General features: G+C 43.8%; 1 protein-coding gene across 1 annotated transcript in view; it reads left to right on the forward strand.

The window, feature by feature from the left end:
- adamtsl2 (ADAMTS-like 2) overlaps positions 1-24713 on the forward strand; it is a 130786-nt gene extending 106073 nt beyond the window's left edge. The window contains exons 16-20 of the mRNA XM_041194450.1: positions 5379-5534; positions 9098-9268; positions 18630-18806; positions 20341-20485; positions 24595-24713. Coding sequence (XP_041050384.1) covers positions 5379-5534; positions 9098-9268; positions 18630-18806; positions 20341-20485; positions 24595-24713 — 768 coding nt within the window. The remainder of the gene's footprint in view (positions 1-5378; positions 5535-9097; positions 9269-18629; positions 18807-20340; positions 20486-24594) is intronic.
- The last annotated feature ends 840 nt before the right edge of the window (positions 24714-25553 follow it).

Here is a 25553-nt window from a genome sequence, read left to right on the forward strand (position 1 = left end):
TCTCTCTCTCTCCCTCCCCCCCTCTCTCTTCCTCCTCCCCCCACCACCCATACAGGTAACGCTGTGCACGTCAGGCTAAGCAGGGCTTAATTGGCCCACCCACGTAAAATGGCAGCACACAGTCAATCGTGGGCAGCGATTGGTTGCGTGCCCAATGGGGAGAAAATACTCCCCTTGGTTTAAGAGTGTGGCGTACCTAACCACAGGTCGCCTATTGATTTTGTCACGAAAACAAGACATTGTAATATTTTTCCTCTAGTAATGATCCTGGCATATTTTATGTGCTGAAAGCTGGACTGTAATTTGATTAGGACCTAGAGTATTGATATATTAATAATCCAAGAGGAACTTCAATCAGAGTTTTACATGAAGCAATAACAGGAATAGTTTGAATTGAACTGTTTTAATTCAAAGGGGGGTACATGCAGATTGTAAGGAAGTGAGGTAAAGATAAGGTAAGATAAAAGCAAAAAATTGTGGATGCTGGAAATCCAAAACAAAAATAAAAATACCTGGAATAACTCAGCAGGTCTGGCAGCATCTGCGGAGAGGAACACAGTTAGCATTTCGAGTCCGTATGACTCTTCAACAGAACTAAGGAAAAATAGAAAAGAGGTGAAATATAAGCTGGTTTAAGGGGGTTGATGGGACAAGTAGATCTGGATAGGTGGAGATAACCAAAAGATGTCATAGACAAAAGGACAAAGAGGTGTTGATGGTGGCGATATTATCTAAGGAATGTACGACTTAAGGGTAGAAAGCAGAACAAGCAAGGTACAGATAGCCCTAGTGGGGGTGGGGTGAAGGGAAGGGGTCGAAATAGACTAAAAGGTAGAGATAAAACAATGGATGGAAATACATTTAAAAGTAATGGAAATAGTTGGGAAAAGAAAAACCTGTATAAATTATTGGGAAAAAGGGGGGGATCAGAAAGGGGGTGGGGGTGGAGGAGAGAGTTCATGATCTAAAATTGTTGAATTCAATATTCATTCAGGAAGGCTGTAAAGTGCCTAGTCGGAAGATGAGGTGCTGTTCCTCCATTTTGCATTGAGCTTTACTGGAACAATGCAGCAGGCCAAGGACGTACATGTGGGCACGAGAGCAGGGTGGAGTCTTGAAATGGCAAGCAACAGGAAGGTCTGGGTAATGCTTGCGGACAGAAAGGGGCAGGTGTTGCACCTTCTGCGGTTGAATGGGAAGGTGCTGTGAGAGGGAGTTGAGATGTAGGGGGTGATGGAGGAGTGGACCAGGGTGTCACGGAGGGAACGATCCCTGCGGAATGCCGCTGGAGGGCATGAAGGGAAGATGTGTTTGGTGGCGGCATTGTGCTGGAGTTGGCGGAAATGGCGGAGGATGATCCTTTGAATGCGGAGGCTGGTGGGATGATAAGTAAGGACAAGGGGGACCCTATCATGGTCCTGGGAGGGAGAGGAAGGTGTGAGGGCAGATGCGCGGGAGATGGGCTGGACATGGTTGAGGGCCCTACCGTGGGTGGAAAACCTCGGTTAAAGAAGAAGGAAGACATACCAGAGGAACTGTTTTTGAAAGAGGCATCATCAGAACAGATGCGACGGAAGCAAAGGAACTGAGAGAATGGGATGGAGTCCTTACAGGAAGCGGGGTGTGAGGACCTGTAGTCGAGGTAGCTGTGGGAGTCGGTAGGCTTGTAGTGGATATTGGTGGACAGTCTATCACCAGAAATTGAGACAGAGAGGTCAAGGAAGGGAAGGGAAGTGTCAGAGATGGACCATGTGAAAACGATGGAGGGGTGGAAATTGGAAGCAAAATTAATAAATTGTTCCAGGTCCAGATGAGAGCATGAAGCAGCACCGAAGCAATCATCGATGTACCGGAGAAAGAGTTGTGGGACTGGAACAAGGAATTTTCCACGTATCCCATAAAGAGATAGGCATAACTGGGGCCCATGCGGGTACCCATAGCCACACCTCTTATTTGGAGGAAGTGAGAGGAGTTTAAGGAGAAATTGTTCAGTGTGAGAAGTTCAGCCAGACAGAGGAGAGTAGTGGTGGATGGGGATTGTTCGGGCCTCTGTTCGAGGAAGAAGTGGAAAGCCCTCAGACCATCCTGGTGGGGGATGGAGGTGTAGAGGCATTGAACATCCATGGTGAAGAGGATGCGGTTGGGGCCAGGGAACTGGAAATTGTTGATATGATGTAGGGTATCAGAGGAATCATGAATGTAGGTGGCAAGGGACTGGACCAGGGGAGAGAGAATGGAGTCAAAATAGCAAGAAATGAGTTCCGTGGGGCAGGAACAGGCTGACACAATCGGTCTGCCGGGACAGTCCTGTTTGTGGATTTTGGGTAGGAGGTAGAAGCGGCCCGTCCAAGGTTGGGAGACTATGAGGTTGGAAGCTGTGGAAGGAAGACCTCCAGAGGAGTTGAGGTCAGTAACAGTCCTGGAAACAATGGCTTGATGTTCAGTGGTGGGGTCATGGTCCAGAGGGAGGTAGGAAGAAGTGTCTGCGAGTTGACGCTCAGCCTCTGCGAGGTAGAGGTCAGTGCGCCATATAACAACAGCACCACCCTTGTCAGCAGGTTTGATGACAATATCAGGGTTGGGCCTGAGAGAATGCAGTGCAGCAAGTTCAGAGAGAGACAGGTTAGAGTGGGTGAGAGGAGCAGAGAAATTGAGACGACTAATGTCACGCCGACAGTTCTCAATGAAAAGATCAAGAGAGGGGTCCAGGTGGAGGGAGAATATTGGAGGCGGGTAAAAGGATCCATTGAATGGGGAGAGGACTCCTGCCCAAAGAAGTGAGCACAGAGATGAAGGTGGCAGAAGAAGAGTTCAACATCATGCCGAGCCCGAAATTCATTGAGATGAGGGCGCAAGGGTATGAAACTAAGTCCTTTGCTGAGCACTGAACGTTCAGCATCGGAGAGGGGAAGGTCAGTGTGTATGGTGAATACACGGCCGGGGCTGGGATTGGAAGATTGAAAGATAAGGTAAGTTTGTTTTTACGAGTCTAAGAGCTAAAGTAAAGAATGGTTTAATCAATTCTGGGTAAAAAGCTTTTCTGAAGAGACTGGTTGAAACAATAGAGAGATCAAAGGGAAAGAACGCATATAGGAAATATTGAAAACAGAAATACCTGGAAAAACTCAGCAGGTCTGGCAGCATCGGCGGAGAAGAGCACAGTTGATGTTTCGAAACGTCAACTGTGTTCTTCTCCGCCAATGCTGCCGGAGCTGCTGAGTTTTTCCAGGTATTTCTATTTCTGTTTTTGTTTTGGATTTCCAGCATCCGCAGTTCTTTGCTTTTATCTTTAGGAAATATTGAAGCCTATGTGAGGGGGTAGCTACTTTGATCTCCCAGATGACAGCAGAGTAGCTGGTCAGAACTCCCAGAAGACTGTGTGAACAAGGGCCAGACTAAAAGAACCAGTTGCTGTCAGCCTCAGAGGACACCCCAAGGAAAAAGCGCTGTGGTAAAATTACTGGACTTCCATCCATTTTAAAATCTAAAAGGATGGTTGCTAAACAGAAAAGGGAAAGTTCAGCTCTGAGGGTAGTTAAGATTTGTGGAACTGTTTTAAAGTACTGTTTACTATGTGAAGCCATTCTTGTGTTTAAATGTAATTGTTTTTTTTCCCTTTATTCTTGCAATAAATGTTTACTTTACTATAAAATCATCACAAGTAGTCAGGGAAATTGTTTCCTGATTTCAGAATGTTCCTCAAACAATGCAAATTGCAAAAACTGTTTTGGCAGCTGTTTCAAATTCCCCTCTGGGATTTGAGCAGCTCGGCATTTACCGTAACAGTTTACACACTAGCTTGAATGCGATGAGACAGAGACTGACCAGGGGAAGCCAGGCAAACCTGTTAATGAGTAAAATGACAAGATCAGTGGGAAGTGTTTAAAAAAAAAATCAATCGTGACTTTCAAAATGGATTTTTAGGGCTACAGTGAAAAGATGGGGAAATGGAACTAGCTCTTACAGAGAGCTAGCGCAGAGACAGTGGGCTGAATGACTTGCTTCTGTGCTGTAACTATCCTGATTGTATGTGATACAGACCTAGTTTGGATGGTCTAAAGGTATTCAGTGGGAGGGCTATCAAACAAATGCTCGCGTCCTTGAAGCCGGTCTACAAGCATTTAGGCAAAACTCCTTCAAAATCTAGTTCGATGGACTGGCGACAGTTTTTAGCCAGCCAGACAACCTCCCCCACCAGATCCTGTTCTCTCAATTCTCAAATGGCCAACGTCCTAGGGAAGGACAAAGAAAACGCTTCAAAGACACTCAGCAGGTCTCCTTGAAGGACAGTGACAACAAACTCACTAACTGTGGAGCTTTCTACAGTTCGTTCAGAATGGTGACAACCTGCCCATCAATCTGCAGCACACTTTGAGTGTCAACGCTTTAATGATGAGGCTGAATGGCAACAGAGAAGGAAAGAAAAGGATGCAAATCCTAAATCCAGATCCCACTACCTTATGAGAGATTCTGCCTCATGTTCCCAAAGACCTGCAGATCAAAAACTCGCAACTCTTGAGTGGACATCATTGTCAAATTGAGGGACAGCCAGCGACAATATTCCTAAAACACAGGTGTTTTCTGCTTGCCAAAGAAGTCAACCATAGACAACTAAAGAGATAAGACACCACATAAAATGAAAAGAAAAGGCTGGCAAAACAGAGGAAGAGCTACAAAAAAGGATCATGAAAAGAAACTTGCAAGGGATATCAAAATCTACACAAGTTTTCCAGTTATATTGGAGAAAAGAGCATTGTGGATCTCTTGAAAGCTGATAATGGTGATATTGTCAATGAAAATAAGGAAATGGCTGAAATGCTGAATAATGACTTTGTGTCAGGTTAATATTTACAGTAGAGGAAGAGGTCAGAATGCTGACCATCACAAGGAAACTAATACTGAATCGGACTCACCAAAATTAACATAAGCAAAACAACACAAGAAATTAGTGGCACTAAAATATGACAAATCCCCCAGAACAGATGGTTTCCTCAACAGAATGAAGTCCTTTTAAGATGTACAAACAAAATCTGTGCAGACTAATTGGTAAAAGGACTTAACAACATTCTCATTGTTCCCTTATTCAGGTATTACTTGCCCAGCTGGGAATTTGGACAGGAAACCTACCCTCAGCCAAAGCTGTTGTTGGCCTATATGGTGGCAGATGCCAAGGGATGAGTCCCCTCCCTACGGCAAAACGGCTGTTTTTTGTTTGTTTACTGCCCTCCCCTGACAGAAAAGTTGATTAAGAGTCCACTGCGTTGGAATTGCTGGCTCAATTTCTCACCTTTTGTAACACACACTGCCAGTGGAAGAGGTGCAACAAAGGATTAAAGTTCTGTTGTGCATTTCATACACCAATATATTTTCTTTCCCAGTGTACAGCAAAATGTGCAGAACGAGTTACTGTGACCAGGGAAGTGAGATGCTCAAAGGAAGAGTGGTTGTGTGATGAGAAAACAAAGCCGCCATCTCAGAAAGATTGTGTTGGACCCCCTTGTGATCGACAGTGGACTGTTTCAGACTGGGGCCCGGTAAGTCTAACTGTAGAATAGGTTGAACGACTGTTCTTATTTTTTATACAGCATCCTTGAATCTTCATTTTCACATTTGTCCTCCTTAATTTGTTCTTTTTCCTTGTTTATATAAAGCCAGAATTTTATATTTGGTGTGCTGGGGTGGGCCCGACATGCCGGAACATAATAGGATGTGCAATGACATCGGGCGTGCGTCCCGACGTCACTGCGCACCATCGTGATATTTCGGTAGGCGGGCGCGCTGTGAGGATGGAGGCACGCCCGCCATTAATTAACGGACCAGTTAAGGCCCTTGAGGCACCAATTGAATTTGATTTTGAGCAGGCCGTGCAATTTTCAGGGCTTCGCACCGGCACAACAGGCAGGCGGGTAGGCCACATTTTCAAAAGCTTCATCCACGGTTGGGATAAGAAGGTGAGTGGGCTCGCTAATGTGAGTTGTTAGTTTTTTAGATTATAACTTACAGCCGCTTGCTTTTTTGAACAGGACAACTTCATTTCGTTTCAGAGCTGCTTTGACAGGAATAACAGGCTTCAGTTCAGGACTCTGGAGGAGTCATACCACTTGGGGCCTCCCAGGTATCAGACAGCCTCCCCTTACCCTGGGAATGGGGATTGTGGGCTCAGCTGGAGGCACCTCCTCTGAGGAGGAAGGGAGGGCCAGAAGGGGGAGGATGCCATGTGTCCCAATTAAGCCTCCAGGGGAAGCGACCTGTGGGCAAACAGGCGCAGACACAGGGCCAACAGGAAGTCCAAGGTGGAAGGGGTCGCAGAAGACACCACTATCCTGCTGCCAGGGTTTACAGGTGGCGATGCAGCTACCTCAATATGTCTGAGGTGCAATGCCGAAGGAGGCTCTGCCTCTCAAGGGAAACCGTGATCTCCATCTGTCAGATGATTGGCCCTGAGATCAGCTCCAACAGTGTGAGTGCACACCCCGTGCCAGTGGCGCTGAAGGCTGCCCTCAACTTCTATGCCTCAGCCTCTTTCCAGGGGTCAGTGGGTGATCTTTGTGGAGTCTCCCGCACAGCTGTCCACAATTATGTCAAGCTGGTGACAGACTTTCATTCACTACTGCATGGAAGAGGCCAGCCAGGCAGAGCAAGCCAGAGGCTTTGTAGTGATTGCTGGGCTCCCCCACGTCCAGGGTGCAATCCACATCACACATGTGGCCAGCAGGTGAGTCGGGTGCTTTCGTCAACAGGAAAGGATTCCACTCCAAGAACTTGCAGATAGTGTGATCACAGGATGCAGATTCTACAAGGCTGTGCAAGGTACCCAGGCAGCTCCCATGACATTTACATCCTGAGACACTCTCACTCACAGGTGCTGAGGCTCATCCGTGCTCCAGCCCAGCTGGATGGTTGGCTTCTGGGCGACCAGGGCTATCCCCTCAAAAGGTGGCTCATGATGCCTCTCCACCATCCAAGAACAGAGGCCAAGCAACGGTACCATAGGAGCCATGCCTCCACAAGGGCAGTGGTAGAGAGAACCATGGGTCTTCTCATGATGCACTTCTGATGCCTGGACTATTCAGGGGGCACACGGCGATTGACAGTGCACTGCGATTTCACGCTGGTGGACCAATTAAGGCCAGCCCAGCATGATACAAGAGCGACAGCATTAAGCGCTGCCTGTGCAGGCAAGGGTAGGATGGCGAGCAGGCCTAGAGCAAACTTCACGTATTCGTGCAAAAGAGCACTGAATAAACTCCCTTAGGCATGGAGCTGCTCAGGGAGATAAAGAATATATTGAAAAAATTATTAAACAACAGAAAAATGTAATAAAACATGTCCCTTCGTGTGACTCTGCCACATGAGCAAGGATATGTTTTTAATTAAAAATGCAAGTTTTTATTTGTATTTGCTTTTGGAAACCTCATCCTGCCCGTGGATGACGTTTCCAAAAAAATGTAAAGGCCGCTAGGCCTTTTCGCCTGCCTGTCAACCATTAGGTTGCATGGGCAATGCAAAATTAAGGACAATTGATAATTAAAAGGCCTATGAAGACCTTTAAGTTGTCAGCGGGCATGCTGCCAACTCCGGCGCATGCCCACCAACCGAACTATCACGTGACTTCGTGTTGACGTCGGCCAATGTCTAGGCACGTCATTTCACACTCATTTGGGTCGGGCGCACGCCCACCTGCCAAGCTAAAAATTCTGCCCATAATAAAAGTTGCTATCGAAACCCATATGGATCCTAACTGGGCCTGCCTTTTTGTGGGATATTTGGAGTATTCTTTGTAAGTATTTATTTGGTGGGGCTAACAATAGAAGGAGTACTCTGGTAGGCTCTATAAATACCTAGATGCCTCTCAAAAGGGGCTCACCGCTTCCAAGAAAGGACCTGCTCCCAGGATTGGACCTTCTCCAAGAATGGATCCAGTGCTGATCTATTTTTTTCCAGGCCCAGAGGTTGACCATGCCATATCATTGCAGTAACCTAGAACTGGTGGCCTGTCCTGGGGCATTTATTTTCCACCTGCTGGTCTTACATTGAGGTCAAGGTCTCCTGTTGGCACTAACAGGCGCTGAGAGTTGCACTTCACTAGCCACCTGGAAATTAATGGAAAGAAAATCTTACACTATGATCCCTTACATATTAAATTTAAAATCATTCCAATGATTCATTCTATGACTCTTTTTAATGACCCACCCTAGTTCTTGAATCTTGTTTATTCTAAAACCCCTCCCAGGGCCTTTAGTTCTCTAACTCTGACCTTTTATGTTTCCCCTCCCTTTTTCCCACCATTGGTGATCGATTCTTGGCCATCTTTTCAGGAATGCCCTCCCTAAACCACTTATTCATGCTTAAAGCCTTCTCAAAACCTAACCTATTCAACTGAGCTTTAGGTCATCCCTCTTATGTCTCTCCTCCCATGGCTTGGAGTCTATTACCCAACCTACTGTTGCTATCAAATGACTTGGGATGTGTTTAGATATCGTTTAAATGCACATTCTTGTTTGGGGAATATATGAACAATATCTGTTTGCATTTAATTATTGAGTTTTAAGACATTCATTTATATTTGGGCTTCCTTGTTCAATAACTGCCATGGCATTTTGTGTTAACTTTGTTAACTCCGAAATAACTCGTAGATATAGTTGGAAGGATTTGAAGCATCATCCATCAAAACCTTCTGTAATCTGTTATATATTTTTTATTCATTCATGGGATGTGGGCATAGCTAGGTAGGCCATTTATTGCCCATCCCTAATTTCCCTTGTTCAGAGGGCATTTAAGAGTCAGTCACGTTGCATTGGTTCTGGAGTCATATGTCGGCCAGGTAAGGACAGCAGATTTCCTTCCCTAAAGGGCATTAGTGAACCAGATGAGCTTTTACAACAATCAACAATGGTTTCATGGTCATCATTAGACTTTCAATTCCAGATTTTTATTGAATTCAAATTCCACCATCTGCCATGGCAGGATTCAAACCCAGGTCCCCAGATCGTTACCCTGGGTCCCTGGATTACTAGTCCAACAACAATACCACTACCCCGTCGTCTCCCCTGTTAATATTGATATTGCATTGATAATTTCTCTCCTTTGCATTTAGTGCTCAGGACCATGTGGGCAGGGGAGAATGATAAGACATGTATACTGCAAGAACTCAGAAGGCAGGGTAATGCCTGAATCGCAGTGCAACCCTCAGTTAAAACCCCATGCGATACACCCCTGTGGAGCCAAAGATTGCTCACCCCATTGGCTGGCCCAGGATTGGGAACGAGTGAGTAAGAAATGAACTTCTCATTGCATTTTTTAAGAAATAAACCATCAATGTATTTTGTATATATAAACAGCATTACACTTCAAATGTATATAAACCTTGATTGTGTTCTATGGTGCATTCACACCACCAAGTTTAGCCTTGTTAAGGAGCACTTTTGGTTTTGTACCAATGTTAAACTTGTGGAATAAAAATATGGTGACTAAAAGCAGAACTGCCAGAAGTGGATTGATACTGCTGCCCCAAGAGTCTTATTCCCCTTGGCTCCAGCATCAGACAGGGCCCTGATTCCACATTTTGGTAGTTTTTATTTTAAAGTCCATGCAGGGAATAATAGTTTAAAAAGTAACATTAAAGACGCTTTATCATGAATGTATAAAACATTTACAATAAGATACATGAACTAGTGCCACAAATAGAGATAAATGATTTAGGTTTAATTGCCATTATGAGATATGGTTACATGGGTCAGAATTTTTAGATCGGCAGGTGGGCATGCGCCCGACCTGACCAAGTGTGAAATGACACGCGATGACGTCGGCCAAGCATGCCGATGTCAATGTACAGTCACGTGATAGTTCTGTCGGCGGACGCACTCCAGAGCCTCCAGCACGCCCACTGACAATTAAAAGGCCTATTGAGGCCATTAAGTTAACAATTGACTTTAATTTTTCACTGCCTGTTCAACTTAACAGTTGGCGGGCAGGCAAAAAAGGCCAAGTGCCTTTGCATTTTTTTTTGGGAAACTTCATCCACAGGCGGGATGAGGTTTCCAAAAGCAAATACAAATAAAATTAAAACTTCATTTTTTAATTAAAAACATGTCCCCGCTCATCTGACAGAGTCACATGAGAGGACATGTTTCATTACATTTTTTTGCTTTTTATTATTTATTTATTTATTTTTTTTGGAAACTCTTCATCTCCCTGAGGCACGGAGCTGCCTCAGGGAGATTATTCTGCACTTCCGCGCTAGGCCTGCTCACTCTTTCCCCCACCGTGCCCGTACAGGCAGCGCTCGACACTGCCGCTCGTGTATCAAGCTGGAGGCCTGCCTGCATAAGAGCGCTGCCAATGGCGGGCAGCTTCCCAACCGATCCCGCTTGCCAAGGACAAAATTCTGCCCATGGTGACTAAGGTTGAGAAATAAATATTCCAGGGTACACAATATTTTGGAAAAACACAAAGGAGGAGTAGGATAATATAAGGACATTAGTGAGGAAGGATCTTGTTTCAGAAGATCATGAAGTAGAATCAGTATAGGTAGAGATTAGGAATAGCAAAAGTCAGAAAACACTAGTGGGGGTAGCTTATAGGCCCATTACAGTAGTTATACTTTTGGACAGACCACTAAACAAGAAATTATGGGTGTGTAACAAAGGCAATGTAATAATTATGGAGGCTTTAATCTTCAGATAGACTGGACCAAGCAAATTGGCAGAGGTGGTTGAATTTTTAGAATGTTTTGGTGATATTTCCCTGGAGCAAGTCATTATGGAACCAATTAGGGACAAAGATATTTTTAATCTCATATTGAATAATGAGGTTTAATTAGTAATGTCATAGTAAAAGATCCACTGGAAAGCAGTGATCTTAATACAGTTGAATTGCTGTTGAGTTTAAAAGTGACATACTCCAATCACAGACAAGAATCTTAAACAAAACTAATTACATAGAGCAGAATTTTACACTGCCACTGTTTTATGGTCCCACAGAAGTCAATGGACTTTTGAATAGCTTGTTGCAATTTATGGCCCCGCCCTGTATGAAGGAAGGAACTGTCTGTAGTTGAATAGATAAATAGACAAATAAATAAGCATGGGGAAACATTTAAAGAAACAATTCAACATGCTCAACAAAAATACATTCCATTGAAAAACAAAAACTCAGCAAGAAAGATCCATCCACAGCTTATTCAGGAAGTTTAGGATAATATTAGATTAAAAGAAAAGGCTTATAATGTTGCAAAGAATAGTAGCAAGCCTAAGTATTAGGAGAGTATTAGAAACCAGCAAAGGGCCACCAAAATTTGGTAAGAAGGGAAAAATAGAATATGAGAGCAAACTAGCCAGGAATATTGTTCTAATCCCAGCTGATGTTACTACTGGACAAGCCTGATCCCAGAGTAGAACCCAGCTTCTGGCTACTGAACAGAGTCACAGGGGTCAGCTGATGAATTTTTAACAAAAGAATAAAATATTTACTGAACAAGAAAAAATGGACTAAATTATAATATCCTTCACCTACAACTATGCCTTTACAGATATATACAGATTTGTAATGATAACACAAGTTACAAAAACTATCTTATACCCTAATGTTCACAGTAAGTACACAGTCCATGTAAACCAATAGGTGACACAACCCACTCTGAAACCAAGTGACAGATGCCACACCAAACTGATGCTGTGGATCTCTCCTCAACTCCCCCCAGACGCTAGTCACACTGTGAGCCAGCCAGTCTTGCTGAACTCCATCTTTCATATGGGGAGTTCCAATCTCCACTCGCAAAGAACCTGCTTTGGAATCTTCTCCCAAACCAATACTTTCACTCAGACACCTTCCACAAAGGTCCACCTCCAGGGTTTCGAACTCTCATTCCGATGTTCCTCTCCCCGGACCATCATGTGCATTCACACTTCCTTCCATGCACTATCTCTCTGACTTAGCCGTGCCAACTTAACACCACTGCTTCCCATGCTCACAGTAAAGAGTTACAGATCTTCAGCTGTCCCTTTGGACCTTCTGGCTTCTCCTTACTTTCGCTTCTACAGAACAGAACCTTTTCTGGACTCCCGTTCTCCCTGGACCAGGAGGCCTTGTTGGGACCCCCTCTCTGTCTCACTCCTTGGCCTTGGGATCTTTTGGGAAGTCTGCTGTCTCTGCAGTTCCCTCTCCCAGTATCCAATCTCTGTGGAATCCTGGCTTTAACTTCAGTTTAGGACTTGCTATCTGTCCTTCTGTTGCCCAGTCTCTCTCTGGTAGCTCCTTCCAACTGAACTCAAACTGCTTTTGGTTTTTAGTTTTTTTCTGTCTGTATGGGTGGGGCCACCCTTTCTGGACCCCTGTTACTAGACAACAGCACAGTTTTTTCCTACTCTTGCTTGCTTTAACTCTCCTTCAAAATTCATAAAAATCTAATTGGAAATGCAGGTGTACAAACCGAGCTCTTAAAGTGAAACTAAAACTCAACTTCATTTCTTAACAGACAAATACAGAAATACAAATCAAATTTAAACATTAAAGATGTATCTTATTCTTAACACACCCAAATACACATATAACTTACTTAAATGATCTCTATTTCCTAACAATATAAAAACAGATTGTAACAGCTTTTATAAGTATATAAGAAAGGAAGAGAGTAGCTAAAGTAAATGTTAGTCCCTTAGAAGCAGCGGCAGGAGAAATTATTATTGGAAATTAGGAAATAGCAGAGATATAGGGCAGATTTTTTTTATCTGTCTTTACAGCAGAAGACGTAAGTTGCATACCAGAAATAAAGGGTAACCTAAGTGCTAAAAAGAGAAAGGAAATTAGGGTAATTAACATCAGCAGGAAAAAATTACTGGAGAAATTTAAGGAACTAAAATCTGACATCATCAGGACCTGATGGCCTGCTTCCTAGAATTCTGAAAGAGAGGTGCAGAAATAGTGGATGCCCTGGTTATGATTTTCCAAAATTCCCTAGATTCTGGAACGGTCCCAGCAGATTGGAAGTCAGCAAATGTAACAGCACCATTCAAGAAAGGAAGGAGAGAGAAAAGAGGGAACCACAGGCCCATTAGCCTGGCATCAGTCATCAGGAACCTAGTAAGGATGTCTTAACAATGCACTTAGAAAATCATAGCTTGGTTAGAACAAGTCAACACGGCTTTACAAAAGGGAAATCCTGTTTGACAAATTTATGAGGGTTTTCTGAGGATGTAACGAGTAGGGTAAGTAAAGTGGAACCATAGGTGCAGTATACCTGGATTTCCAAAAGGTAAGGTGCCACACAAAAGGTTAATAGGCAAGATAAGGGTTCATGGACTTGAGGGGCAATATCTTAGCATGGACAAATGATTGATTAAAGGACAGGAAGCAAAGAGCAGGGATAAGCAAAGTATTTTCAGGTTGCCAGGCCATGATTAGTGGAGTGCTGCAAGGATCAGTGCTGGTGCCTCAGCTGTTTATAATCTTTACTCTGTCTTTTCATTTAAGTCATTAATAATGGGCAGGATCTTCCGCTCAACGAGCGTGGATGGGGCCCGCTCGCCGACACGGAAAATGACACGGGGTGATGTTGGTTGGAACTCCCACCATCACCCTGTGTCATTTCCATTTTCAGGTCGGGGGGGGGCGCAGCTGAGTCGGATGCGCACCTGTCAACCTGTCAGCGACCTAGTAAGGCCATTAGAAAACTAATTCAACTCATTAATGGACCTGCCCGTCCAACCTAAGGTTGGCGGGCAGGCCAGGAGCCCAAGTGGGCTTGTGAAAAAACATGAAACCTCATCCACTGGCGAGATGAGGTTTCATGAGGGTATTCAAATTTTAATGAAAGGTTTAAATAAAAATTATGGACATGTTCCAACTCATGTGACAGTGTCACATCAGGGGACATGGCAGGGAAAACTAGTAAACTCCTTTATTAAAAGTTAAAAATCTGAGCCAATCTCCCTAAGGCAGCACTTAGCCTCGGACCTGCCCGCTCACTCCCAGTCCTGCTCTTCATCACATCCACCCCCCTCGCCCAAACAGGGGGAAAATTTTGCCCAATGTGCCCTACAAAACTATTTGGAAATGTAAGCTGATTTAGATAAGTTAAGTGAGTGGGCAACAAGTTGGTAGATGGAGTATAATGTGAGGAAATATGAGGTTATTCACTTCAGTAAAGATGTGAAATTTGTAAATGTTGATGTTCAGAGAGATTTGGGTGTGCTCATTCAAAGAGCAAAGTTAGCGCAAATACAGCAAGCAGTTAGGAAGGCAAATGGCATATTGGCCTTTATTGCAAGAGAATTGGAGTACAGGTTTAAAGGAAGTTTTGCGAAATGCTGTATGCAATTTTGGTCTTCATATTTGAGGAAGGATATACTTGCATTTGAGGCAGTACAGTGAATGTTCACTAGATTGATCCCCGGGGTGAAAGGGTTGTCCTATGATAGGCTGAGTAAATTGGGCCTATACACTTTAGAGGTTAGAAAAATAAAAGGTGATTTCATGGAAACAGACAAGATTCTGAAGGAAAACAAAAACAGAATTACCTGGAAAAACTCAGCAGGTCTGGCAGCATTGGCGGAGAAGAAAAGAGTTGACGTTTCGAGTCAACTCTTTTCTTCTCCACCGACGCTGCCAGACCTGCTGAGTTTTTCCAGGTAATTCTGTTTTTGTTTTGGATTTCCAGCATCCGCAGTTTTTTGTTTTTAAGATTCTGAAGGAGCATGATAGGGTAGACACAGATTGTTTGCACTGGCTGAGGAATCAGTGGGGGCACAGTCTCAGGATAAGGGGTCACTGATTTGAGATTGAGATAAGTGGACAATGATTTAAGACTGAGATGAGGAGGAAGTTCTTCGTTCAAAGGGTTGTGAATCCTTAGAATTCTCTATCCTAGAGGATTTGAATGCTCCTTCATTAACTATATTTAAAGTTAGGGTAGATGGAGTTTTGGTGTCTCAAGGAATTAAGGGATATTGGAAGCAAGTGGTAAGTGGAGTTGAAGCCCAAGATCAACCATGGTCATATGAATGGTGGAGCAGGCTCAATGGGCTCTATAGTCTACTCCTGCTACAGTCTCCTGTGTTCTAGTGAGTGGCAGCATATGTATGAAGCTGAAAAGTTCCACAGCAAGACTATAACTATATTGCTGAAATGAGAGACAGGTTGCTGAAGCTTTTTGCCTTACACTCATCAGAACAAACCCAAGATTGCCAAATTTCAAACGATCACAATTTATACTACAAGAGAGAAGGGTGCTGATTGGTTGGCAAGCTGATTCTGGCCGAGGCATTACCATGGGGAAAGCAACAGAGTGCCAGGGTGATTCAAAAAGGTATAAGACTTGAACATATTCCTTTTGTTTGCAGAGGATGGGTCCCTGCATATGAATGTATCTCATGTCTAGCAGATGTAAATGAGCTACATTACAAGTTTGACTTATTATCTTAAATTGGTTGTTTAGTGTAGCTATTTGAGCACTCCGGATTGTCCAGCAAGTGTTGCCCAATTGCAGAATCACATCTAACAATAGATGTTTTGTTTTGAGTTTTACAAGCACAGGCTGATTGAGTATGGGGCATACGGCCTTGACACAGAAATAGAGTGCATCAAAGCTATTTTGCAGGACATTGGCTATCCTGAAGAGATCATTGTTTGTTATGTATCGTGCAAACTCACAAATGGGCCAAAGGCCTCCACTTTCGGACCTGAAAAGTGCCTCCATACCTCAGATTGCCCTGAAAAAGCAATGTATCTCTAAAATTTGAGCAACAAGTTAAGCAAGCCATTTCACGCTGCTACTATGCAGCAGGTGTGTGGGTAATACGTCCTACCTATAGGATGCTATTGTCAGTCCGAAAAGATGTTCAGCCTGCCATAAAACTGAGCAACATGGTGTATGAATTTCAGTGACAATTTGATGCCAGGTACGTAGGTTGTACAGCCCAGCGACTGGCTACTCAAATCGAACAGTATATTCCCTTGTTCATAATACAGGTAGCCATAGTACAGAATGTACTCAACCAACCCTTGCTTGCAAAACCCAAAACAAAATGTCTACTGCTAGATGTGTTTCTGTGATTGGGCAGTACTTGCTGAACAATTTTGAGTGCTCTAATAGCTACATTAGCAACCAATTTAAGATAATCAGCCGAGCTCATAACGTAGCTCATTTACGCTTGGTAGAAGCGACATACATTCATAGGCAGGGACTCTGAAAACTAAAAGAATGTATTCAAGCCTTGCGGCTTTTTTGAATTACCCGCATGCTTGGGGAGTGTGTAGTTTCCCATTGTTTTCTCCATGGCAACACCTCTGCCAGTCAGAGTTGGTTTGCCATCAAATCCGCAGTCTTTTCTCCTGTAGTATAAATTGTTGTGATTGTTTGAAATTTGGCATTCTCGTGTTTGTCCTGATGAGTGAAAGACGAAAAGCCTCGGCAACGTGTCTCTTTTCAGAAATATTCAAGTTCTGTACTACCAAACAACTATAACTGTAGTATGAATGCATCCTTAAATGTATAAATCATTTTCACAATTTAAATATATATAAACTACAATCTTATTAAATATTAAATAATCTTTTAGGGTAGATTACATGCACTAGGGACAGAATTTCTTGAGTAGGACGGGGGTCCTATCCACCAGTTGGAGAACTGTTGGGAACTCTGTGTCACTTCTCTTTGGGGAATTCGATTCAATTATGAGGTAATCAGGCACTTACCTCAACAATAGCAGGACTCCCACTGAATTAAGCTCCAAGTTGGAATTAAATCCGGTTAGTACCTGAGAGCTGTTGGCCAGTCAGCAAACAAGCAGTTCTGTATACCAACAGCACCACCAGAAGCGGCGGTCACTGCTAGTACAACACTGGGATCTACACAGGATCGGCAACAAAATGGGTGAGTGGAGTGGGATGGCGGTAGCAGGGAGAGGGGCATCAGTCAGGATGGGGAGGGGCCTTGACAGCAAGAGCAGGGAGATGGTTTCCTGCGGGCACCGCCCCTGCCCGCTTCTTGATGCTGGGTCCCTTGATCGTCGAACTCAATAGTTTTGTTGGAAGGCCTCCCCAGATAGTGAGTCCCCTGACTGCTGTTGGTCGAATACTAGCAGCAATGGGATGAGGCCACTCAAGGGAAGGCCACCAACAAGCCAATGTGCCCTGGACTTAATCAGAGGGAGGCGATAGGATCTTCAGCCCACATCCTCCCACCCAATCGAACAGCCCCTATTGCCACACTTACCTCAGAGTAGGGGGAGGGCATTAAATTCCAACCTGGGAGTGCATTTTGGGAATTTGGGTGTTATAAACTTTAAGGCCAGAAACTTCCCCCAGTCAGGGGGGCTGTGCAGGAGCGGGCGCGAACCCCATCAGTGCCCCTGATCGGGTCCACACCACCATTTTACATGGGTGGACCGGGCGCATCCGGAAGTGCTGAGCGCTCCCTGTGCAGGCGGGGGGGGCGGGATTCCCTGAGTGGTTCCCGGAGCTCTTAGAGTGCACAGATCTCCCTGAGGCAAGGAGGACCTCAAGGAGCTTTGTTTCAGTATTAAACTTTAAAATAAAGGATTTTTAAACTTTTACAACATGTCCCCTCATGTGACACTATCACATGAGCTGGGACATGTCAAAGAACAAATGTATACATTTTTATTAAATTTTAAAACAGTTCATGAAACCTCACCCTGACCATGGATGAGGTTTCATGAAAAATGCGAAGGCCGCCTGAGCCCTTCGCCTGCCCACCAACATTAAGGTTGGATGGGCAGCTCATTAAATTGAGTTAATTAGGTTTTAAATGGCCTTTATAGGCCTTTGACAGTTCAGCAAGTGTGCAGCCAAATCGGCTGTGCACCCGCTGAACTGAAAATCTAAATGACGTCGGGACGCCTACCCGATGTCAACACACATCATTTTATACGTCGGTGAGCAGCCCCACCCCGCCCGCTTGCCAACAGGAAAATGCTGCCCTAAGTGAATCTGTAGTCCTGATGCAGTGAGATGCTGGTGGATGGCCACTTAATGTATTTTAAATTTTTTAATGCACTAGTTTATCTGTGGCTGTAAACTTCACTTTGAAAGGATTAATGCCTCTGCTAAATTAGCAGAGGGAGAAATTTCAGGTATGTTAAACATTTTTACTTTAGTACCCATGTATAATTTCAGGGCCATAAATCGTCAAGTGATACAACATGGGTAAAGTTTCTTGCCTCCATGAGTCTTTGGAGAAATTCCCACGAAGTGTAATATCTGTGAGGTGTTTAAAATCATTTCTAGACTGACTTTGAACACTCAAATGCTTACTATAACTTTTCAAGGCAGCTGGCCAGATATGAACTCTGTAAAATCAATAGGATGTCCTGCCTTTGCCAGCTTTGGAAGCAATTGTAACGTGAATTCTATGCACAGGCTGTTTCTTTGCATTATGTGGGGCTGATATTTTTTGTTATACAACCTAGATGTTTTGAACTCACCTGGATTGTATCAGGATATAAAGTCTGCAACTGAGAAATTGATGGTCAATTTTACCAATATTGGAGATCTCCTGAGCAGAATGGAGAATTGAGAAATTGTCTGTATTTGCTCTAACATTGGGAAAACAACAAGATTCCAATCACGGCATTAATTTGAAGGTACCTTTTGTGGTCTGCTCCCAATAGTGCAATACAACATGCGGCAGAGGGGTGAAAAGGAGAGTTGTTCTGTGTGTGGGAATAGTGAATGGGAAAGTTAAAATTCCCAATCCCGAGGAATGTGATGCAGCTCAGAAGTTGATTGAAGAAACGACGTGCTTTGAACGACCATGTTTCAAATGGTTTACTACTTCATGGTCTGAGGTAATAATACCAACCTCGTCCGCATTGTTCCTACTGCATTCTTCCCTGATTTCTATATTTATAAATTTCCCCACTACATCACTACAGTCAGGAGGTCTGCAGGCATTCCCACCAGTGATACATCTTTTAGCATTCCTTAATTCTACCTATACTATTCCCAATGCCCGTTTGCACTTACCAGGATGAGAAATTTCCACCATTTGGCAGAATTCTGACTTTTGGATAATGGAATTCTACCCTTCTAATCTTTTTCCGACCTCTGCCTCCCTTCAGCCACTGCTTTTTCTAATATGTTCAAAGACAGGAGGAGGGAGCCTCAGCCTGCAAAATCTCCACCAGTAACAAGGCCGGGAGCAGGACCTGTGGGTGTCAGCATTCAGCCTTGTGACAGCCTAGACCCAGCTATGTCATTCATCCCGCCAAAAGGGTACACTCTGCTGCTGGCTGCTTAGTGGCGCCATTGAGTTCAGCAGGCCCGGGAGTGGAGAGAAGCAGCGGAGCCCAAGTCTCCATTGGGTTTGGCAGTCGGCGGAGGGGTTGGGAAAAGGATCTGCTATGTGAGTGAAGGGGAGGGGTTTTGGTGAGTGGGGCTGCTGAGTGAGTGGGGAGAGTAGGTAAAGAGAGGATCCTGAGTGAGTGAGTTAGCAGCGAAAGGGTTTGGGAAAAGGGGCATGCTGAGTGAGTGAGTGGGGAAGGGGTTTGGGGAAAGTGGCATAAGAGGGGTGGGGGCAGATGGGCTGATTATAATGTGTGTGTTGGGGAAAGGGGTTTCACTGAGTCTTCTGTCACCAGGGAATATGGAGAGCTTGGCTGAAACGTTCATAAGTACACGAAATAATAACATATTTACAAATTACTTTAAAAACACATTTTCATATTTACGTGATGTATTATATATGTTTGATACGAATGGCAATGCCAGCATTTATTGCCTATCCCTAGTTGCCCTTGAGAAGATGATGATAAGTTGAAAAGCACTGCCATGGTCTGTTGCTTTGCTTTGCACGCGCATAATCCAGCAAGGTTATGTTCTCTTGTTAGTATAGACTTCATCCTGTATTACATGCACTAACTGCATTGAATGCTGAAATGCGAGGGTCACTTTGGTAATTTGATATAAATGCATTACTCCCACAGTCTTGATGGTAAAAGAACGTAAACAAATGCAAAAACTAATGTTTCTACTCACTTGAAATCTAATAATTCCACTCATTTGAAGTGGCCTAAAAGCATTTGTATTTCACTACAGATCATCAAAAGTTCTAAAATTGCATAATTCCTTGTCACAAAAGAATTTCAGACCCTTTTTGCCTTCAGCCACTTTCATCCCTGATCCCTTAATAGTCTTTTCTATCCACTATGGTGTTTGTATCTTTTATTAACATTGCTACTCCTCGACTTTTCCCAATTCCCCTGTCCTTAATTAACTGCTAATTAAATGTACATAAGTATCTTAATACGTAAGGTTTTTGGAGGTTTTGTTTTCATTCTTCCACTGAATTTCATACAATATCTTTTTGTCACTTTTATCCAGTGCACTAAAACCTGTGGAGTTGGAATAAGAATGCGAGATGTGAAATGTTATCAGGGAAAAGAAATTGTGCGAGGATGTGACCCTCTCTTGAAACCTATCACAAAGCAAAGCTGTGATCTGCAGGCTTGTCCTACCCAGCCACCGGGTAATAGTGACTGTGTTAATTTCCATTGTGCTGTGTGTTTGATGAAAGACATTAACCTGATGTCTTTCCATGTTAGTTACGTAAATTTACTTGCCTCATATGCTTAGGGCAGAATTTTGTCACTGGCGTACCTTTCTTGAGGGTGGAACTGGAAGTGTGCGCCACTTCTACTCTCTTGGTTTTTCCTGTTTCCCACGCAATTAAGTACCGGTGGCGTGCACAGGAAACACGTGCAATTCTACAGTGGGGGGTGCTTTACAGTGGTGAAACCCGTCCTGACAATGCTGCAGCTACAGGTAGACTATAAAATGCCTCCTGTTCAAACAGAGGCTCAGCTTCATGGTCAAAGCTTACCTGCCCAGTTCCATTGCTATTCACATAAGACTTATTGAGAGCACAAAGGTGGCATGGGTGATTTTTTTGTCAAATTTAAAATTTCACTTGTAAATAATTCACATTACATTAGTTTCTTTCATGTATGCATCATCGTTATTTGTTGAGACTAGCTTAGAGATCTAAATGTATTGGCATGCCTCATGGTTGTCATGTATTGATGGTTACATGGGAGTCAGGAACATTTTCTTTATTGTAGAAGGAACGATGCTACATTTTTCTGTTCACTCTATTGAATGTTCAGATTAGTGTCCAGTGTTTTATTCGCCACTCTGTGGGACGCGACTGGACTTGTAGGCTCAGCTGGCCTTTCCTTCAATGCATTGTAAAGGACATTGTCTGAGATCACACCCAGTGGGAATAATTGAAATATTGTAGATGAACTAAGAGCCCTGTCAAGAATCTGCCAGCCAACATCCTGAGATGGACCCACATTTGAACAGTGCTGACACTGCCCTTTAGGCCCTTCATTTTCTTAATTTGAATGACTGTTCCCATCACACCCAGGACCTAGCCCCTTCCCACTTCACTCCTCTATGCCCCCAACCTCAGTCCACACACCGCATCCCGCACACCCCCCCCCACCTCACTCTTGTCAGCCCCAAGCCTCCATTCAAGCTGCCATTCTCCTGCTCCCCTACATTGTGCCGTAGAGTTAAACAAGGAAAACCACTGACCTTAGACACAACTGCACAAAGCTGACTGGTGCACATAACCTTTAAACAAACCTGGAAGGGGCGCGATGAGATTTACATGCGCCACTGATAATATCTTGAAGGTAGGACTTTTTTTTTAAAGTTATGCACTAATGAGTATTCATGGAATGCAAATGTATTACAATTACGAACCCACAGGATAGTGTAAGCACCAATATCCCACAAACATGCCATTGACTTAATATTTGCATCTCAACCTACCGTCAGGAAATCAAAATTTCGCATCCTGCCTAATTCAGTCGCCCCAGAAGTGACTTTTCCTGCTCTTGTGAGCTCCATAATATTAGCACCGCACCCCACCCCGCCCGCGCCCCCCCAACTCTCTCTCTCTCTTAGAGTTGGAGTTGTATCCCATACTTTTTCTTCCTTGGACTTTCTTAGAACCAGGAGTGGTGCCAGAGAACTGGAGAATTGCAAGAGAATTGATCAAAAAAGGGTGTAAAGATAAGCCTAGCAATTAGAGGTTGGTCAGTTTAGCTTCAGTGGTGGGGAAGCTTCTAGAAACAAAATTTCAGGACAAAATTAATAGTCACTTCAACAAATGTGGGTTAATTAAGGGAAGCCAACATGGGTTTGTTGAGGACAATTAACTAATTTGCTAGAGTTTTTTTGAAGAGGGTAAGGAGCATGTCTTTTTATTGGGCTATGGTAAAATTACAATGGTTGCAATTAAAAGCCATGTCCACTGGAACAGGATGAGAGATGTATACAATATTGCCGTCCTGGAACACTGTGCCATGAAAGACAGGATGGTGCCAGAGTTCTGGACCAAGGGAGCTGCTAATTTTAATTGGCTCGTGACCAGATTTTGTGTGAGTGTAGCAGAATAGCTCCTAACCTGAAAGGAGCAAGACCTTTTTACCTGTGTGTTGAAGATTCCAGTAATTCCACAATTATAGCTACCTGTTTTTTTTTTTCTCCTCATCTCTATAACCTGCTCTCTCTCTGAAAACCCCTGTCAAGAAGAAAAGGGGGAAACCACTGCTACAGACATTGAAAGGCAAGTGGTCAACCAGTGAGCTACAGACCACCTCATGACATCAACAAGAAATGAAAGGAATTTGGAAGACATCGATCAGAATCAACCATTGAATTCTGTGCACCGGAATTGGTGCTATTCAGTTGTTTTATCCCACCCTTAGGCCAGGATTTTCCGGTCGGGGAGCGGGAAAACAACAAGTGTGGCTAACTCAATTGCTCTTCAGAGAGCCAGTACAGAATTAACCTTTCTCTCCTCTCCTGTTCTGAGTCTATGGCCTGACTTTTTCCCACATTGGGCGGGCTCAGCGGGAGCGAGCAGGGGCGGTTGGGGAGCCAACTGCCACCTTCGACCGGCTCCGCACTGTGATTTCACACGTGCGGAGCAATTAAGGCCCACCCTGCGTGAATCATGAGCAGTAAGCGCTACCTCTGCGGGCGAGGAGAGGAGGGAAAACAGGCCTGGTGCGCAGTTCGCGCATGCATGTGAAAGAGCACTTCAGTCATCCTGAGGCACAGAGCTGCCTCGGAGAGATTGAAGTATTTTTTTAAAAAAATAAATAAGACATGAAAAAATTAATGAAACGTCCCCTCGTGACTATGTCACATGAGATGGGTCATGTTTTTAATTTCAAAATAATGTTTTTATTTAATTTGTATCAGTCTTAGGAAACATCCCGCTCATGGATGAAGCTTCCTAAAAAATGAAAAGGCTACCCGCCAACTGTATGGTTGGACGGGCAGCGTAAATTTCAAATCAATGAGCTAGTTAATGGCTTTAATGGGCCTTTCAATTATCAGCAGGTGCACAGCCGACTCCACTACGTGCCTGCCAAACAAAGTATCACAAATGCGCGATGATGTCGGGGACGCACACCCGAAGTCACCACGTATCATATTACGTTCATGCGTCTCGGGCGTACACCCTCATGCCGAACGCAAAACCTTGGCCTATGTAAATACAAGACTTCTTTAGATATATTCCCCTCACGTCAATCTATGCACCATCACCCTACATCCACCTGTAATGTCTGCCCCCACCATGTACAGCCAGGAACCATCATCCCTAAATCCAGTCAGGAATTATCACCTTTAAATCCAGCTAGGCATTGTCTGCTGTGTCCAGCCATGGTGCTGTCACCCAACAGCCTCATTACACCCTCTGTTTTCCAGTTTTGGTGCTGCTGTCAGGGGAAGTGCTTGGTATGGGGCCAAGCACTTCCCTTATCAACAGGGGGGTCAGTGAAGTATCACCGTGTCACATATATTAGTCTAAGTAGAGCTGGTCGTCATGGAAGCACTTACTTACACACATACTCTCTTATTGGTGAGGTTGCTTCATTCCTGCAATCTTCATCAGTCTGCAAAATGTCACTGTATGATGAAACAGTACATGCATTTAATTTATTTGTTCCGGGATATAGGCTGTACTGGCAAGGCCAAATTTATTGCCTGTTCCTCGTTTCCCTGAGAAGCTGATTTATGGAGAGACTTCTCCAACAAGCATTGCAGTCCTTGTGGTGAAGGTGCTCCCATAATGATATTACGTAGAAAATCCCAGGATATTGACCCAGTAACAATGAAGGTTCGACAATGTATGTCCCAGTCAGGTTGGTGTATTACTTGGTTGGAAACTTGACGATAATGGCGTTCCTTTTGTTGTTCTTTTCCTCCTTTGTGTTAGAAGTCACAGGAGAGGGAGATGCTGTCAAAGTAACCTTGATGAGTTGCTGCCTTATACACACCATTGAGAAGAATTGCATGGAACATTTTCAATGATCTTTTGTGTACTATTGCTCTTCCCTGTTTATTTTCCATTGAATTAGATTGAGAGTCTCAGTGTCAGTTACCTGTGCCAGTTTGTGCATCCTAGACTTAGAATCTAGCTCTCAATTTGATTCTTCAGAGTGGTGACCAGAAGATCATGTTAGCGTGTGCATTTTTAAGTTGTGTATATTAACTCTCCTCATGAGCAGTAAACAGCTTCTTGAGATACTGATAATCGTTATTATTGTTCCACAGATGACAGTTGTCAAGATCAACTTGGGACTAACTGTATACTGGCAATAAAAGTCAATCTGTGCTCCCACTGGTATTACAGCAAAGCTTGCTGCAGGTCATGTAGAACTGCTAATTCATAGTACAGACTGGCAGAATCACTGTACCTCCCAACATGTGAACAAAAGAATGATGTGTGTCTGATGGAATTAGTTTTACTGCAAGATTTGACTGGCTCCTTCCCTCAGAAGCCTGTGTCTTATTGCTATCCCATCGAGCTGGATGAAGAAAAACTATGCTGTGAAGCTGTCAGGTTCCCTGGACACTCAGAAACTGTTAGCCCAGTGCATGCTGTCATATATAGCGTTCTGCCTATCAATATATGGTAGAACCATTGTACCCTATTCCAAATATTCAGTTATAAATTGTTATTACCACGCCATCACTACTAATGCTACTGAACATGGAGACATGGTTGTGTGAACCATGATTATTAACCCTGCAAAGTATCATGCAAGGCCATTTATCACAATAATAATTCCCTATTCATTTGCTGTAATTCTGTTTAACATGCTGAATGTTACATTAGGTAATAGTTCAATTTTGATGTGCTCAAACAATATATCTTTTTAATACACTAATTACGAATACCTTTTCACTTGTAATGGACATCCAGGGAGCATGGCTTCCATCAAAATGATCATGAAATCAACTCCAGCACTTTTTTGCTCAGTCCATTTGCCTCAGCCCCAATCAGTCCGGTCCCTCTGAATCAATCATTCCCTTGCTACCTGTCACATTAGCCTCCTGTCCCATTTGGGCCCGAATTTTCATCTCGGAAGGCATTTAAAGTGGTGGGCAGGACAGATTCTGAGATTCCTGCCCTCCTATTCGGGCAGCTTTCACTGGCACGGGAAAAGGGTCCAGATAGCCACTCTGCATGTAGTGCCCCACTCTTTGTCAGCCCCATTTTGGGGTGGCAA

The sequence above is a fragment of the Carcharodon carcharias genome, chromosome 8 (assembly GCF_017639515.1).
Source record: "Carcharodon carcharias isolate sCarCar2 chromosome 8, sCarCar2.pri, whole genome shotgun sequence".
NCBI classification, from domain to species: Eukaryota; Metazoa; Chordata; class Chondrichthyes; order Lamniformes; family Lamnidae; genus Carcharodon; species Carcharodon carcharias.